The 18,309-nt window shown below is 58.8% G+C and overlaps 1 protein-coding gene across 1 annotated transcript; it reads right to left on the bottom strand.

The window, feature by feature from the left end:
* Positions 1-3,089: 3,089 nt before the first annotated feature.
* Positions 3,090-17,401, bottom strand: LOC119102413 (protein bric-a-brac 1). Its single transcript, XM_037225780.1, has 6 exons — positions 17,366-17,401; positions 14,467-14,687; positions 5,524-5,751; positions 5,028-5,220; positions 4,479-4,574; positions 3,090-3,434 (listed from the first exon to the last, which is right to left on the bottom strand). The coding sequence occupies exons 2-6, from the start codon at positions 14,647-14,649 to the stop codon at positions 3,181-3,183; spliced, it is 954 nt and encodes a 317-aa protein (XP_037081675.1). The 5' UTR covers positions 14,650-14,687; positions 17,366-17,401; the 3' UTR covers positions 3,090-3,180.
* Positions 17,402-18,309: the final 908 nt, after the last annotated feature.

Here is an 18,309-nt window from a genome sequence, read left to right as displayed (position 1 = left end):
CCACCTTCTAGCCTGTCGTATGCAGCAGATTTTTTTCCTTCGAACTGCATGGATGTGCGACCAAAACAACATGTACACGGGGTGTTGCATTTATTACATAGGTTTGGCACGGGCACGCCTATAAATCACACACCACTTGATGACGCCAGTGGCTGCGAGTACCTACAAACTCTCCCACTGCATGTACAAGCCAGCACTATCCGTTGCCACCCGCTAAGCGAGACGGCGGCGGAGGGCCGCTGAAGGGCAAACAGTCCCACCGCCATCACGTTCCTCCCCTCGGCCTGCAGACGCTTGGAGCGTCCAGGCTCACGCTCGCGCCTCTGCCCGCCCTCCGGACACGGCAGCTATCAACCGACGGCCAGCACACGCACACACGCGACAGACAGAGGGGGAGAGAGGGAGAGCGAGGCTCTGGACCGCCGGACCTGGGGCCCGAGGGGAGAGAGCGCGAGGCTCTAGACCGTCGGACCTGGGGCCCGAGGGCGGGGGAGGTCGGGATGATGCTTGGGGCCGGACTCGGCCGGGGCCGCCGCCGCCGTCGCCGTCGCCGCCGCCGCCGCCGCCGCCTGACCTGCCTCACGACCGGCCTCCTGACGCCGGCGGCGCGTGCGCGCGGCTCGCGGCGGCGGCCCAGCCCCCCACCCTCTCATGCAGAGAGCGGGAGACAGGGAGAGCGCGCGGAGGGAGCGGGGTGCCGGCGTCTGCGACGCCAACCGCGGCCGTAATGATTGGCCGACAAAATCAATAGCGAGTTTAGCCACGCGGTGTGGTTCATGAGGGGCGGCCGCGCCAAGTTGGACTTAGGCAGCCGCGCTCGATGCCACGCCAGTTTTTGAACTGGGGAACGGCAGGCACCACTGAACAGGCCGCGACCTAGGGTCATTTCGGACTACCTACGGCGTGAATGCTCCCATGTGCAAGTGCGTCAGCATGCCGGCGGCCGCACTGCGACCGCACTTGGTGCGACTGCACCACGTCCGCTCGCGTGAGCCCACGTGTGGATGACCGGAGGGCTGTGCTCAGCACGCGCCCACGTGTACCCCCGCGTGCTAGGCACGGGGCGGGGGCTCGGAGGGAAGCGGGCCATGGGGCAGCGTTGAGCGTTCGATACAAACGACATTACTCCAAGAGCTTGCACCTGGAGGGAGGATATTTTGATTACGCCTCGTTTCATAGAGGAGCCGCGAGCACTGCAGGTGGTACCACACGCAGAGGCACAGCGCCGTCACGCACAAGGAAAGGGTCTAACATGAACGATAGAGGAGAGCTTCAGGCATACAGCGTAAAACTGGCAGTTTCTAACGCGCGGTACGGAGCAAACCTTAATTTCGCCGACACATAATCCAAGCTGAATATCGTTACGGACATTGAACGTACAACCTGTCATCAAAGGTCACCACACATAAATCGCCAACGGATAGATAGCCGACAGAGGTCAAAGCGAAAAGGAGCAAACAGTGATCGTACAGCACATGGTGAAAGCTCCACACTACAGTGCAATCTGAAACCATCACCGGATCAGCCCAGTCTCAGCCATCCGCAATCAGTCCGCCGCACAGCTGCGACCACCCCCCGGGGCGCAAGCAATTCCACCGGCGCTCCTCCTCACACGGGACAGCACTTGTACGCTTCGGCGACGGCATGTCTGCGATGGCCCGCCAGACATAACGATATACTAATGCCGACGATAAATGCCGATAGTGAAGAAACGAACGGAAAAGAGCACGCTCGATCGTCACAGGCGTGGTCGCCAACTATTCTGAATACGACCGGCGCCCGCCGCCAAGGCTCACATTCGGAACACGGGCGGCTCCGTCTCACCCCCGGCCTAACCTAATACAACAAACAAAGGAATGCCACAAGACTAGACCTATCAACAAACATGCCCTATCGTAAGCTTCTCGTATGCTCCCTCGGATGGTGGCCTCGGCGCGCGCGCCGTTCGCCGCGGAAGCGACACGAATATCTGGGGGGCCGGCTGTCGGATGGGAGTGATACGGGGCGGCGACCGCCGACGGCAGCGCCCGCCTGCTGCCGGCGAGGCCGTCCAACACTGCTGAGGCGGCGGCGCGGTGCCCGCGATGCGGAACACTGAACGTCGGCTCAGTTTTTGCTGCGCCGACTGCAGTTTTCTCTTTATCCCGGTCAGGGCATTACGTTAGCCTCGCAAATATCACGAGATGAAGGCGCCTCTGCCGCTGACGGTCAGTGATGACCTCAGGTCAGGCACACGCACGGCCCTGCTCCGTCCTCCAGCTGAGCGTCAGACGGAGCGGGCCGGGCTGGCACAGCCGGCGTCGCATCCGCCGCCGCAGCCGGAGCCGGCCGGCACAGCCGGGCAGCCCCGCGGCGGCGGCGGCGGCAGGCCGACGCCAGCCAAACGCCACACGCCGGCCGCCGTAATTAATGTGCGATGGCAGGCGGCCACCGCGCCGCACCATGAATCATGCAATTTATTGCAGCCGCGCCGCTGCCAGCGGCCGCCGCCAACTCTATTCCGGGCCTGCCTCAATAACAATGCAGTTGCAGGGCCTAGGCGGGGCGGCATGGCGCGCGCGCGCGCGCGGCGGCGGCGGCGGCGGGACCGCCGATCAATGCCATAGAAGGGCGGCCGCCGGCGCCGCCGCGCCGCGCAGCGCCGCCCTCACCTGGCCAGGGCGCCGCGGCGTGTAGGAACGGCCGGCGTTCGGGGCTGCTGCGTAACAGGGGACTGCCCGGTCGGGAACTGTTGTGAGGTAGATCGGGTGATGTATCGGCGTTGTACTGAGGCGGTCGGTGCGGTGGCGCGCGCCGCCCGACGCCGCGCGCTCGGCTGGCTCTGTGGCGGCGCGTCCGCCCACTTATGGAGAGACAACAACGGAAATAGTGATTCACACAACACGCCGCTTCAGAAGCTGCTCGTGCACTCTGCCCGCGCGGGCCCCGCTTCGCCGGGCCCGCCGGTAGCGCACGTCGCCGTCGTTCGTCTATCGCCGGCGGCTAAGTACGGGTCGGCCGGCGGCGCCCTACCCCGGGCGGCCGCCGGCCGACCGCTGGCCCCTCGCGGAGGCCGCCCGCCCTATCTTTGGCACTTGGACTGACTTGACTCGACCTGGCGCCCGCGGTATTGCACGGTTCGGGAGTGGGACGTCGGGGTGGGCGGGGCGGTTGGGAGGGAGAGTGGTTGCGATGGGCCGGCTAGAAAACGTCGGTGCCGAGGCGCCCGCGCTTGAGCGGCGCGCCGTGCACGACCACCTCGTGGCGGCGCCGGTACCACTTGTTCTTGCACACCTTCTTGCAGAGCGAGCACTCGACGCCGGCGGAGCTGGTGTGCACGTTGACAATGTGCTGTTTGAGGTTGAACTTGTTGGAAAAGAGCCCGTTACATATTGGACAGACGCGCGGCTGGCGCGAGCTCCACTGGCGACTGCGCCTCTCTTCCGCGCCGGCCGCTGAAATAGCAGGGAGCCGGCTGGTAACGCTCCCGAGCGTGCCGAGCCAGCGCAGCGTCCGACGGGATAACGCAACGGCCGCTGCAGGCGCGAGCCGGCTAGCCCGACGGCGAGACGCTGAGAGCCCTCGCCTTAGCCGGTACGCTAGAGAAATTTCAGAGAGCTGAAGAGCTTTTCTCACGTTGAAAGTTACGAAATTTTCGGAATGCTTAAGGCCTTTTTCCACTGTTACGTTACCAAAAATTTAGTACTATTTAAACGCCGGCAGAGCTGTTGTGACGAAACTTTCCATTTACGCACGCGCTATTGGTTAAGCTAACTGAACGTAGAACTATGAGCGGGTATGGATGCCGATAGCAGAACATGCCGAAGATACTGAAGAAGGGTCACAAACTAGCTAAGCTCTAGCTCTTCGAACATCCATGCCAGACGAACAACAGAGTCGCGCCGCGCCGCCGCGCAGCGCGCGCCAATCCGTCGCAACATCCTACGGGTCCAGGCGGGGCGGGAAGGATCGCCGTCATGATGGAACGCGCTCGGTCAGCCAAGTCAGCCCATGGCCAGCGGCGGGCCCCAGTCATTCCGTGTTCACCATGCTGCCGTCGGGCAGCTTGACGCGACGCAGCGGCGCGTTATGCGACTTCACCATGTGCTTCCTCAGGTACCACTTGTTCTTCTGCACTTTGCCGCACACGTCGCACTTGAGCTCGTTGCCGAACGTGTGCACGTTGATGATGTGCTGTTTGAGGTTGAAGGCGTTGGAGAAGGTGCGCAGACAGTGGGGACAGACCGAGGGCTGCATGCAGCGCCAGCGCTGCCGGTACCGTGGCGAACCGGCGCGCAACAGCATTTGGGCATCTGCAACGACAGAGCAGAGCGCGTGTTACTGAGGGCGCCGCGCGCCGCGCCGCCGGCTGCGGCCGCGCCGGCGGCCGACGGCGCTCTACGACATGCGTCGCTCTGCCTACGCTCGGTCGGACATGCGGCTCTGGCGGGGCGGCGGCGGCGGCGGGGCGGCGGCGGCGGCGGCGTGCGCACACTCACCGTACGACATCTGCTGATCGTCCGGGCCGGCCGGCGGCAGCGCCGTGGCGGTGGCCAGCAGGGAGCTCGTGCCGGGCTGCGACAGGAACGGGAACCCTGCGGACGGCGCCAGCTCCGGTCAGCACGCGCTGCGCCGGCCGACGAGGCCAGCTCGAGGACGCGCCGCTAACGGTCGAAGCCCGCCAGAGGCAATCCCCGGCTGCCGGGTGACGTTGCGCTACACGGGATCTGCTCAGGTACCTCTCGAAACGTCACAACATGGAAGGGGATGCCCTCCAACTCACTCGGTCATGCCATCTATCTTGACCGCATATTCGATCCAGCATGATACTGTTGTGATGGTGTTAGTAAGACCATAGATGACCCGAAAACGAGCTATGCTAGCCAATAAGCTGGCTACAGATTCTTAAGTAAATCCCAATGCTCTGCATGCAGTTCCAGACGGAGGGAGTTATTCACAAATGACTCATGACATCCAGCTATCGGCCGCAGACACAGACCCGAACGCCCGTCGCCTCGAGCGGCGCGCGGTGCGGCGCCGGCACGTACCGATCGACTCGCGGCCCACCATGCTGATAGCATTCGGGTCCATGAGGAGCGGGCCGGGCGAGAGCTTGGCGTGCTCGCCGGCCGGACTGCCAGGCCCGTTCGTCTCGACCTTGACCGGCTCGAGGTCGGCCGAGCGGCCCTCGATCCGCTGGCGCAGGATGGACGTCTCGGTGACGAGGCTGAGCGCCTCCTCCTGCGCCAGCTCGCCGCCGTCAGGCCGCGCCAGCCCGTTGTGCGCCGCCGCCGCCGCCTCCGACGGCGACGACTGCGACGGCCGCGACGGCGAGCTGGACGTGCCGGGCAACTCGGCGCCGCCGCCGCCGGGCGCCGCCGTCGAGCTCGGCACCGGCGTGTGCAGCGGGTAGAGCGGCTTGCGGCGCTTGGCCGGCGGCAGCGGCGCGCTCGATTGCGTTGGCCGCGGCGCCTCCTTGAAGGAGGGCGCCGGCGACGGCGTGCCGGAGCGCGGCTGCGGCGAGGGCGCCGCCGCCGCCGGCGCCGACTGGCTGGGCGACGACTGCGTGGCCGGCTGCTGGCGGGCGAACGGCTCTCCGATGCAGTGCTCCGAGAGGCCCTTGATCTGCAGAAACTCGGCCGTCTTGAGGAACTGCGTCAGACGCTCCTGGCCGATGTACACGACGCCTTGGTAGACGAAGCACATGAGGGACAACAGGTCGTCGAACGAGACGTCCTTCAGCACGATGATCGGATGCGAGCACGGCGTGGTCTGAAAGCGAGAGGTGGCGCGTGACAGTGCGGGTCGGGTGCGGGGCAGACAGGTCAGTGGGTCACGTGGCAGTGGCGTGCCGTCAAACGCCACACTGCGCTGTCCGACCTCCGATTCCAGAACGCGAGCCGCATCCAATATCGCACTGCAACTGTAAGCCGCCAGTGCCCATCAAGAGAACGATGACCACAATCAAACCATCGCGGAGAACTAGGCGGCGCCTCGCAACGCCGGTACAGCGGAGAGGCGTTCACATCCGCCGGATGGCCGCGCTGATGAAGAGCTCGTCGAAGGCCGTCAGGGCAATGTCCAACGCCACTTTTTGTCGAGCCGTCGGCGTCACGTCAGACTCGAACGGAGAACCCTCCAAGGACGACAGGTGCACGCGTGCATTAAAGCCGCCAATGAAGTGACGAAAACGTGCACAAAGATACATTTGGCGCGATAATGCACCAACCAAGTTGAACAACACATGCTGCGTGGGGGGCCGGCTGAGCGCAAATGGCAACGATAGTCGGGTGCAGAATGACGGTATTAATAGTACCCTAACGTAAGAAATACTTCCTACGTTGCATGCTCTTTTCGTTATGCGTATTATAGTGCAATATGCTGATAAGCTGGGCAATGTAAGTGCGCAGAACTAAGTCCAGGGTGTCAAAGAAGGCATAACCATTTCCAAAATAGCAGCCTGTCATGTAGACATATCGGCATGTATGGGGCATGCTTGCTGGTTTGTTGGCGAGGGAGATCACCTACTGCAGAGACCTTTTTGATACAGGTATGTGGTAGAAAAAATGTCCAAGCTTATTTCCATGTCAAAATCGAATGCAATTTCAGGCTGCCAACCGGGAGCCCAATACGTTGAAGGCCGTATTAGGTGTAACCGCTCGACGAACAGCCATTGAATGGGCCCACATGAGTGGACGGCTGGACCAGTTGTAACGGAAAGACGACGTTGGTGTTGATGAAGTTAGCTGAACACATGTCGAGGTTCGTTACCATGACTGCAACATACGCATCATCAGAGTGCCTGCTGTAAATCCTGGACTACCATCGTTCATCAGGAGGTACCATGTCGGCCTACATACTTCAAAATAAAAGAAGGTTTAACCCAGTCGTCTCGAAGACCACACTTCTTATCGTTAATCTAGTTGAAAATCGGACGTTGTTTGTGTGTATCTCCATGGCAACAGCCAGACAGCTTTAAGGATACGATACGAAACCTAGCGCTTCAAGACCGAGGCGTAATAAACTATGACTGCTCTACCGGCAGCACCTGCACCCAATAAACGGTTGAAGGAAAGATACTTGAGTCATTGGCATCCGAAACACCTTGTTGATGAGCCTAATGGAACACACATTGATGTTCAATATTAGGTCAACAAGCTGTGCAATGCCGGGGGGCTGATTATAAATCCAGGGTGTCAGACGCTGTGCTACAGTTAATTACGTGACCAGCAGCCAACGCGCCGTCCAACGTCGTTGAAAGTAAAGGAACTATTGAATCAGTGCAGGGAGGAAAAAAATCAGTTTGGAAAAGGAAAAGCTGCTGGCAAAACTAAATGGCTAGAGCCCTTCTAGCTTAATCGAAACTACATCCCTATCTGAAATGTTTTTCTACGTCACATATGTGCGTGGGTGATTTCCAAGGCCACCTTCTTCGTCTTAAGGAAGAAATGGAATTACGGCAAAAATGAATAAGCTTACTAATGGTCCTAAGAAGCGCATTTATTGCGATATATATATATATATATATATATATATATGCATACATATGCATATGCATGTATACATGCATATATATACATATATATGTATATATATATATATATATGTATAAATACATTCAAATTGACATGTTTGTAAACATATACATGTATATACATGTATGTATGCATCTACCTATCTATATGTAAACGTGCATCTCTGCGGGAATGCAAACTTCGCCGGATCAACTGCATATGCAGCATTGTCGATGTTTCTGCGAGCAGGACTGTGACTATTGTTGAGTACGCTGCACAGATCGCGTCTCGCTATTGGCGGTGCTCGACAGCGGGGGTCGCCACTCAGCGGAGAACTGCCAACATAGCGTACGCATTCGATGTAAAGTTCCCTCTTAAGACGGCTGACCTGCCTCCCGCAGTGTCAGCCGCGGCATCCCCGCGGCCGCAGCGTCCGGGGCAGACTTCTGCGCTCGGTGGTCGTGACGTCAGAGCGCCCGCGCCGCCGCTGGGCGCGGGCCGGGGCCGGTCGAAGATGGCGGCCGGCGCCGCTGCCGTCGGCCGCTGGCCTTGTGTACCGTTCCCGCGCTATGAAAGACGGCGTGCCGCACATGCGCGAGCCCAGCCACCACCCGTCCCGCTCTCGACACCGGCAGCCGGGCGGCGCGCACCGGAGGAGGCCGCTCCTCCTCCTCTTCATGGACTGTTCTTCGTTTTCTTGATTGGACGCGGATAAACCATCGTTTCTGAGGTGTGCATGTGCGCTGAGAATGCCGCTTTAATTCCTGGGCTTTATGATGTCACTTTTTGCGCTATCCATTCGCTCTCAGGGCTGCAGCATGTCTGGAAGGCTTTGGTTCCAGCACGCAACAACCATGCTCAGGCAGCAACATGACTTCACCATGGGAAGCCGGCGTGAGTGTTGCGGCGCAGCATTCGTAGGCGGCGGCCAAACCTGCACAAGAAGTGCTTTGCGGTACGGTATCCGCAGCGTAGCAGTGCGCGGCCGCGATCTGAGTTGGCACCGGGTTCAGCTTGGAATTTTTTGTAGCTGTGCGGTTCATATCCGTCCAGCGCCATGACGAACATACGGATATCAAGGCTCTACACAAGACCTGACCCGAAGAGCAGGAAGTGCAGTCTTACATCAGCGGCGACGGCCAGCCACAGATGACGTCACACGAAAGGTAAGCCCGCGACCGTGGAGAGTCGGGACCGGACGCAAAACAAAATGGACGGGCGGCGGCGGCGACCGGCTGCCCTGGAGAACAGGTCGCCGTGCCGCCACGGAACGAGTCCGCCGGGCTCAGAGACAGACGACCGCCCGTCGGCTTGCGCCACCGCCGAGCCGACAGCTGCTGCCAGCCGGGACCGGGCCGACGTCCACTCTCTGGACCCGCACCGGGCGGACACCCGCAGCCCTGACAGCGTGGACACTTCGACACGGGACTCGACGGGCTTCCCTGCCGCGGACCGGTCGGACGCCAAGCCCGCAGAACCGGACGAACGCTCTCAACCCGCACCGAAGAGACGTCCACATGTTGGACCGCACGGCCGCCACGAACCCAGGCCGGGCGGTCATCCCTACGCGGGGACGGCTGAGCACGCGCACCGCGGACCGCACGGTCTCTCCATCCAGCGACGGATGCGGCTCATCCCTCCCCGGAAGAATCCCCAGCCTTTCCCAGCGCGTGCACCGTTCGGAGCGGCGACAGGGCCAGGCTGGACTCAGGCCCAGCCGGCCGTGACCCCTACCGGGTAAGGCTGATACTTCAGCCGGGTCAGGCCGTGACCTCTGGCGGGTCAGGCCATGACCTCTGCCCGGATCGGACCGACATTCCGGGTCAGGCCTTGACCTCTGCCTGGTCAGACCGCGACGCGTTCCCGGCGCTGCCTGCACAGGACCGCACCTCGCGGTCGACCGGGCCAGGGCCAGGTCCCGCCGCCGCCTATTTTTGTCCGCTGCCCGCGCGCGCGCGCGAACATGGCGCCCTGTTTGTATGCGTGTGTGTGTGTGTGTGTGCGGGCATGTGTGACTCCCCAAGGTCAGCGCGGCGGTGTTGCAACCGTGCAGGGAACGGGGAAGGGGAGGGGTGGGGGGTGGGGGTCGCCCGGCAGCAGCGCGGCGAGCCGGATAGCGCCGATAGCGAGCCTTCCGTCCGGGCCTGCCGGGCCGGCCCGGGGAGGAGGCTGCACGGCCAGGCGGGACGCAGGCCCTGACGGACGGACAGGACGCGGATTCTGACGGACAACCGGGCAGGACGTGGGCTCTGACAGACGGCTGGGCAGGACGCGGGCCCTGACGGACGGCCGGGCAGGACGCGGGATTTGACAGACGGCTGGGCAGGACGCGGGCTCTGGCGGGCGGCCGGGCAGCACGCGGGCCCTGACAGACGGCCGGGCAGGACGCGGGCTCTGGCGGCCGGCCGGACAGGACGCGGGTTCTGGCGGCCGGCCGGGCAGCACGCGGGCCCTGACAGACGGCCGGGCAGGACGCGGAATCTGGCAGACGGCCGGGCGGGACGCAGGCTCTGACGGACGGCGTGGTCATCTCTCGGCCTCCGGAGACCGACCCGGACACTGATAAGCGACGATAGGCGTCGGTCTTCAGGCGCCATGAATGGAATTTTCCATACGTTCTAGAGGGCAGAGCAGGTGGGTACTCGACGGATGCTTCTGAATCTCGACCTTTCTGTGGGTCTGCAGAAAGAACTAGCCTGATTGCCCTGCTTGAACGTGATTTTCGGGCAGCCGCGCCGCTGTCGCGCGTGCTTTGCCGACCACAGCGTCGTTGCTGTGAGGAGGGAGGCCGGGCGGCGGCGCGCCAGGGCGGCCGGGCGCCAGGGCGGGTACGCCCGGCAACCGCAGGCCCGCGTGTCGCAACGTCAACTCACGGCCTCTGACACACGGATCCTTCACCCCGCCGCGCACTCAATGTCATCGGCCTGTTCGGCCTCAGAACGTCAGACATGTGGTGCGCAGCTGGTGACGACACTACGGCGCCGGCGCTAAGCACGCTTCCAGAGGAGTCAGTGACGGGGATGGCGGGGTAGTACCAGGACAGGGAACTCGCAACGGCTTCCTGTTGATTTCAGCCCGCCTGGTCGCGCATGACATATTGGCAGCACTCGGTGAACTATTAACGCCCATGTCATCAATGCTAGCTATAAGAAAATATGTACGCTTCACGGGCACATGGATCGTCAACAGGTCCGACCTGATTGTATCTCGAAGTTATTTCGAGATTTCTACCAATGTTATGCAGTTGTGAGGAGCACGCTGCAAAAAGTCCCCTGGCCAACTTCACTGATTAAGCATATGGCGATGAAAAGACATGGTTTGAGGCCGAGATCCGGTTTTTCGGTATTGAAATATCCGGGCGGGTCTACTGGACCATTCAGAATTTTACGTACAAGACCAAATAAATATTCAGGTGAACGTGTGGTGAGCGGGTCATGGACATATTTCCGAGTACGTTATGGGTCTACAGGCTATGGCATCAAGGAGGATCGTCAATATTTATGGTGGGAATAGCAGATCCGTGATGTTGTACATGCATAAATAAGCCAGCCAAAGGGTCAGAGCGAAGAATAGTTGTTGTTTCTACTACCTACGTAGACCACTCTTTCGCGAGTGGCCCACAAACCAGGAGCTCGAGGGTTTCCTTGCTTGAATCAAGCGTTGCAGGCTTTTTCCCATCAAGCCTTACAGAAATATGGAGGGCTTCATGGGAAGAACTGTAAGGCTTAATGGAAAAAGTGCAAGGCCTGATGGAAAAAGTGCAAGGCATGATTTAAGCAAGACAACCCCCGAGCTTCTGCTTTATCGGCAATATGAGTTTGGAGCTCCTAAGCTGGCAGCAATCGTCCTTCAATATACCAGTAGGCACTGGTTACTCGACGCAGTCAGGCAAATAACGCCAACGTCTGTTCGAACACGTCGCTTAACCCGTACCTACCGGTATATTGAGGTATGTTGTAGGCCGATTATTGTCGGCATAAGACCTTTGAAATCATAATGCACTGCAAGGCTTTCGGTCTAAGCGCTTCGATATTTCTACGACTTGTTTTCGCGGGGGCGGGCGCCTAGAGAGTCTGATACAGCGGTGGTGTGCCGGCAATGGGAGTCTGATACAGCGGTGGTGTGCCGGCAATGGGAGTCTGATACAGCGGTGGTGTGCCGGCAATGGGAGCCTGAAACACCGGTGGTGTGCGGGCAATGGGAGCCCGATACACCGGTGGCGTGCCGGCAATGGGAGCCTGATACACCGGTCGTGTGGCGGCAATGGGAGCTTGATACAGCGGTGGTGTGCCAGCAATGGGAGTCTGATACACCGGTGGTGCGCCGGCAATGGGAGCCTGATACACCGGTGGCGTGCCGGCAATGGGAGCCTGATACACCGGTGGTGTGCTGGCAATGGGAGCCTGATACACCGGTGGTGTGCCGGCAATGGGAGCCTGATACACCGGTGGTGTGCCGGCAATGGGAGCCTGATACACCGGTGGCGTGGCGGCAGTGGGAGTCTGATACACCGGTGGTGTGCCGGCAAGTGGGAGGAGCTGATACACCGGTGGTGTGCCGGCATGTGGGAAGCGTCTGATAGCACCCGGTGGTGGTGTGCCGGCAAGTGGGAGTCTGATACACCGGTGGTGTGCCGGCAATGGGAGTCCTGATACACCGGTGGTGTGGGTGCCGGCAAATGGGAGGCCTGATACACCGGTGGTGTGCCATGGAGCCTGAACCACCGGGTGCGCCGAGCATGGGAGCCTGATACACCGGTGTGTGCCGGCAATGGGAGCCTGATACACCGGTGGTGTGCCGGCAATGGGAGAGCCTGATACACCCGGTGGTGCGCCGGCAATGGGAGCCTGATACACCGTGGTGTGCCGGCAATGGGAGCCTGATACACCGGTGGTGCGCCGGCAATGGGAGCCTGATACACCGGTGGTGTGCCGGCAATGCCGCCGCAGCTCGCTCCCCTGGAATTCGAGCCCGTCAGACTGGACGGCATGCAACTCGATGGTATCCCTTCGGGCACAGACCCCGTCATAATCAGCTCTAAATTAGATTTCGAAAATTCAGCCTAAGCGCTTTTCGCAGATATTCATGCTCTTTATAGGAAGGTAATAGAATGTTTTCAAATAGTTGAACACTAATCCGGCATGGGCTCATTTGCAAATCCGGATATTTGGCCCGAACGTTCGAATCTTCGTCGAATTCAAGCGCCCAGCTCTAATCTGAACCCTCAGGCGCGTCCGGTTCTGCACATCTCCCCGATTTCGCAACATCTGGCGCCGCTGCAGCGTCGCCGCCGAGCGGCATCAGGTACAGCGGTGGGCGCCGCATGCCACGGCCGCCCGGGCCGCGACAAACACGGGCCCCGTGCGCCGGCCCTCGTCAAGACGGCGCGCTTGAGTCAGCGGCGCTCTGCAGGCACGCTGTTTATGCGCCGGCTGCAGCGACACCGGCCAAGGTCGCCGGCGACATGCAGAGGTCAGGCGGCGGCTGGTGCTCCCGAGCCGGGCTGCAGCCGCCATCGGCGCGGCCGCGCACGTGGGAGGCGGCCGCCGGCGCCGCCTGACCCCGCAGCGGCGGTCGGCGACGGCGGACCGCCCACCGCACCAGCGCACGCGCACCACCTCTGCGCGAGGCTGCTGGCTTTCTGGTGCTCTGCCCGTGCCTGGTGGGCAGGGCTGTGGCGCCATTAATCCAACTGACAAACGTGAGCCGCACATGAAGTGAAACTGGAGAGCTCGCATTTTAAGAGGCAGCGAGACCTCAGCCGCCTCTGAACTGTCGAAATTGCCATGCGCCTTGTCCGCCCATCAAAGGATGACGTTTAAGACCGGCTAAGCCTGCCCATTACGGTGAATCTGCAGCAGTCCATTTACTCCAGGTTAGATCGTAGCTGGAAACATCAGGGGCTGACTGGTTCAAGATGCTCCTCGGCGCTTCTCCCACGGCTCCCTCCGGGGATAGCTTTATATAAGTATTGCCAGGGGGCGCCATGAGATTGTTCGGTAAGTCGAGACTATTGGCATTCAACACAAGTGAATGCTAGTCATTGTCCGTCGCCGAAACAGTCAACCTCCTCTGTCCGAGGTAAACCTTTTTTGCATTGGCATTACCCACTTTTGAGCTTCCGAAGTTCAACTATAATGGCGGATTTCGGCTCTGTAGCTCAACTGCAGCGCACTGCATCCCTGTTTTGAATCAAAACTTGTTGTTCATCGACGCATCATCGCCCGACACTTGCAGTATCGACTACTGACCGCACTGCGACGTGTACGGTTACATCACACAGCTAAACCACACTCACTTCATGCTTACCGAGCAAACACGTCAGCAAACTGTCACAGCGTGGGTAAGCACCGGCCGGCAGAAAAACCGTCCAAGACGAACGAGCAGGATATGACCCCGACAACATGGCGCAGGATGCCCCGCGGTCATCACCGCGCGGCGGTCCCAGCGCGCCTACCAGCAGATCACGCCCTGTCCCAGCGCGCACGGGGACCCCCTCCGGCACGGGCTAGAACGGCTGGGGGACACCGCCCTGAGGTGGCCGTAGCCGCCGGAAAGCACCCCTAGAGTCTGACTCAACACCCATGGCTCTTCACGCAGAAGTCAAGTGCTTTGAGGCGAGACGCCACACGCCATACGTTGCCAAAAAATGCATAAAATTCCCCTCTAATGAACGTGATGCTATAAGACAGTCCTAAGTAGCAGCTATATTCTCAGAGCTTTACTCCAAGTAGAACAACAAAAAAGAGAAGAAATGAAAGGAAGAAAACTTTAAGTATTGACCAGTCATTCGCCGTCCACAATCCCCACACTAGCAAGCATACGCCAAATGCATTTACTAGTAACTTGGAGAAAGTGAGAGCAAACGCGTGTCACCCGCAGTAGTAGATGGCATGACTTGAGCCACATGTTCATAGAACCCCAACACAAGCCGCCATTGGCAGAGCGCCGCGGCTCAGCGGCATGAGCTCACCTTGAGAAGGTCACGGAAGTACTGACTGCAGGCCGAAAGAATGACCTTGTGCGCCTTTAGGCTCCTGCCCTCGCAGGCCAGCGTCACGTCCACGAAGTCCTCCTCCGATCGGAGGTACTCGAACGACGAGATGATGTTGTTCTGGAAGTTGTTCCATCGCAGGCAAAACTGTTGGTCCGCCATTTTGTGTCTGGAACAGGAGCACGCCCAAACTGCAAAATCTGGAAATGGATGGAAATCATGGTTGCAGCTAAATGCCAGTAACATTACCACGAATGCTAACATTGACTTCAGCCAATCATGACGTTGGATTAAGGTTCGTGTGCGCATGCCACAGCGCATGCATCTGGAGGACATCACGGGAGACACCAACACGCACGTTAGCGCGGTGATGCCTCCGAAATTACAACTCCATGGATTCCACACCGCAGGATTGGAATTCATGTGACAGCTGGCTCTGCTCGGTATTCACCCCACCACACTTTACTCCGGACTCAACCGCGCAGACCTCGTCCTATACGCTAGGGCTCTTCCCACCTCTGACGATTTGTAAGACATGCGTGATCAGACCACTTTTCATAGATAGTAGATAAGTAGTAGTGAGCTATAGTAGAACGCTCTGGGAAAAATCGGATTCATAATTATTCTAAGTTAAATAAGTAAGATGAAGACGATTCGCTGCTTCGAAACTTACATTACGAACAAGCTAAACCAATTTTCGCGCAAATTTGAGCACGAGTGACTACTTTTGCGCTTTACGTTTGCATTTCACAGCCACGATCAAGTCACGGGCAACGTTCTGCGCACATTTATGTCCGGGAAAACAAACATAAACAAAAGTCGTTGTGAGTTCGTATCTGTATATGCTGAGGAAGTTGTAGCTTACATAAACAGGTTTGACTTTGGCTGAATCCTAACTAAACGGCAAAATTACTGTGCAACCTTATACAATACGTACTGCTTAGTGACATATATATATATATATATATATATATATATATATATATATATATGACAATCAGGAAACGGACAAGTTTCTAGACAGAATGCTTCAAGCAATAACGTTTGCCTTTATAAGGTACTCGCCTTAGTAGAGCGAGGGTGCTCCCAACTATCCCAGGGCTCTCAATCATCGCCAGCAGTTAACAGACAAATGGGTACATGACATACAATTTTAACCAGTAGGTATGCACCCATCCCATGTTAATGCTCGCGACAAATGCGCGTTGATGCTCACATCGACGCGTCCATTAACACAGATTAAGCCCAGAGCTCAGTCTGAAAGCCTAGTTTGTGAGGACGTCAGCTTCCCTTGCAATGCTGCAATATTGACGAGTTTTGATTTCACTGATTGAGATGAAGTAGCTATGTCGTAGCCATGTTCCCCCAGTCCTCATGAGGCAGAAGCCATGGACTGGCCAGTCTAGCAGCTCCATGTCCAACATGCATCGCGAAGTCGCACAACTGATTGCAAATTGTGTGCATCGCTTCTTACATTCACTCGCCCTTTCATGTCTTTACTTCTCCTTATAGCAGACGTCCGACTTTATCCCTTCATGTGCACCACTTAACCCTGATCGCTCAGGACACCCGGGCCTAGGAAAACCCGACTCTTGTTCGCGCATAGTCATCCAGTACTAATATCACACCCCTCTCTTGGGACAGCGTCCCAGTGCCTCCAGCCCGCGCACATGCAACATCCATACGAAAAGACGCTATGGCAAAGATAGATCTGAACAAAACTACCCACAAATAGCACAGTACTCATAATAAGCTGTTCCATTAAAGAAACCGGGTCCAGGATGGGCAACCATTCAAAAACGCGTCACAGGTTGCTCACTTTCAAAGGTAGCACTTTCCATGCAATGCTATATAAGCTGGAGTAAACTTTTCACTAAAATGCTCCATTTGACTGAATGCAGCCGTGTCCACTTGCTGCAACTAGTTCCTAAACGGTAACTTCGAACAAAGGGGCTGAACCAGATAAGAAACGTGTTTTGAAGCGATACGCATTTTCCAGGATTTCCTTTAACTGTTTAAATCATTTCATCAAGTCCCTGACTACCGACCGACGCCATAGTTAAGTTCCTACCACAAATACATAGCCAAGTCGTTAGCCCGTAGGTCCTGACCACGAACGCGCGTAGCCAGGCCCCGACACAGACGCCAATTAATGGCCCAAGTAGTGACGCGGGCTAGGCCCATGAGAGAACACCCACCAAGTCCTTGAGCGAGAACACGAGAGCACGCCAGTCCCTGAGCGAGAGCACGAGAGCACGCCAATCCTTGAGCGAGAACACGAGAGCACGCCAGACGCACAGACAGCGACACAGACGCCCAGACTGGCCGACAGACTTGCCCAGCCAGTCCGGAAGTCAATCTCAGCAGCGAGGCTGGTCGACAGGAGGCGACACGCGCGTCCAGCGCGAGAATCACCGCTGACTTGCCCCGACGGAGGGAGAGAGAGAGAGGAAGAGCAGGCGCCCAGTCCTGGACCGGACCCGTGGACACTATCTTATCAGAAGACCGTGACGTACCCCGGCCCCTGCTGTCCCCCCACCGCACGTCATTGGACAATGAGCCTGTCCCCTTACGCTGTCGCAGCAGCCAAGATAGCGGATTTGGCCTCCCTCCCCGACGCCGGGCACCGACGGCACAATTGCACACGACTAAAATAAACACCAGAGACCACCACCGTCACACTGGCCATGCACCACTGAAGCACCGTCACAAAAACAGCCTCACGAGTCAGCCTGGCCCGCTTACCACCACTCCCCGGCGACACTCACACCCGACCCTGCTCACGCCGCCTCCCATGGCGCGCGCGCGGCCCCGGCGGCGCCCGTCATGCGCCGCTGGGGCCGCACCATGAGCCGTGTTGCGGCAGGTCATGACTCACCCGGTCAGACGGCGGGCCGCGGGCGCATGTCAGCTGAGGGCGGCCGTCTGCGCCGCGCGCCGCTCTGTCACGCCGACTGAGCGCCGCGCCCGGACGCCGCGCCGACCCGCCCGGCCACGCAGCCGCACGCAGTTTTTGTGCCGCTGGCCTCGCCGCTGCACTTGCAAGAGAAAACAAATCAATAGTGGAGTGTCATGGCGCTGCCAGCCATGGCCGGCGGCGGCCGGGCGGACCGTGGACGGCGGCGCGGCAGGGAGGCAGGGACGGCGAGGGGGCGGTCAGGGAAGGGAAGGGAAGAGAGCGCGGGGGCGGGGGGGGGGGGACACGCACGCCGGAAGGGGTGCAGCAGGAAGGATGAGTCGCCAAACGGCGGCCATCGGGTGGGCAGGAAAACGGGACGCGGCCGGCGCGAGCCGCGGGAGGGTGTCGGAGCGTGCCACGCTACTGAATCAAAACAGGATGCAGACTCGTGCGAAGAGAGCGTCAAGGTGGACGGCGAAAGAGGCCCCCCCCCCTCTCTGGAAAAATTTAACGTCAGTTTAAAGGAAATGTTCCACATAGTACCACATAGTGGCAATGACAGCCTTATTCCTCGGAGAGAAAAAAATCAGGAGAATGGAGATACAGATGCGTTGATATTTCGACTACATGACTTTATCGAAATGAATAGCAGAATTGAATGAGAAATAAACTATCGGAGAAACAGGACTATTACCGCATGTGAATAATGTTCCTCGCCAATGCACTTAACTTACGGAATGTTCCCCATCTGAAGATATGGAAACAATCGTGGGATATGATGAAATATGCTCACTACTAACTGCTGGTATATTTCTAAATGGAGAAGACTGCCCTACACAGCGCAATGCTGTTTGGTACAAACGCTCCTCAATTCGTCGTTGTTTGATTACGTCATCGTACCTGCAACACATTGATTGAGAGCC

Source organism: Pollicipes pollicipes, unplaced genomic scaffold (genome assembly GCF_011947565.3).
Source record: "Pollicipes pollicipes isolate AB1234 unplaced genomic scaffold, Ppol_2.1 Scaffold_5724;HRSCAF=6776_pilon_pilon_pilon, whole genome shotgun sequence".
NCBI classification, from domain to species: Eukaryota; Metazoa; Arthropoda; class Thecostraca; order Pollicipedomorpha; family Pollicipedidae; genus Pollicipes; species Pollicipes pollicipes.
The sequence above is the reverse complement of the archived record's forward strand: the minus strand, read 5'-3'. Positions and strand labels throughout refer to the sequence as shown.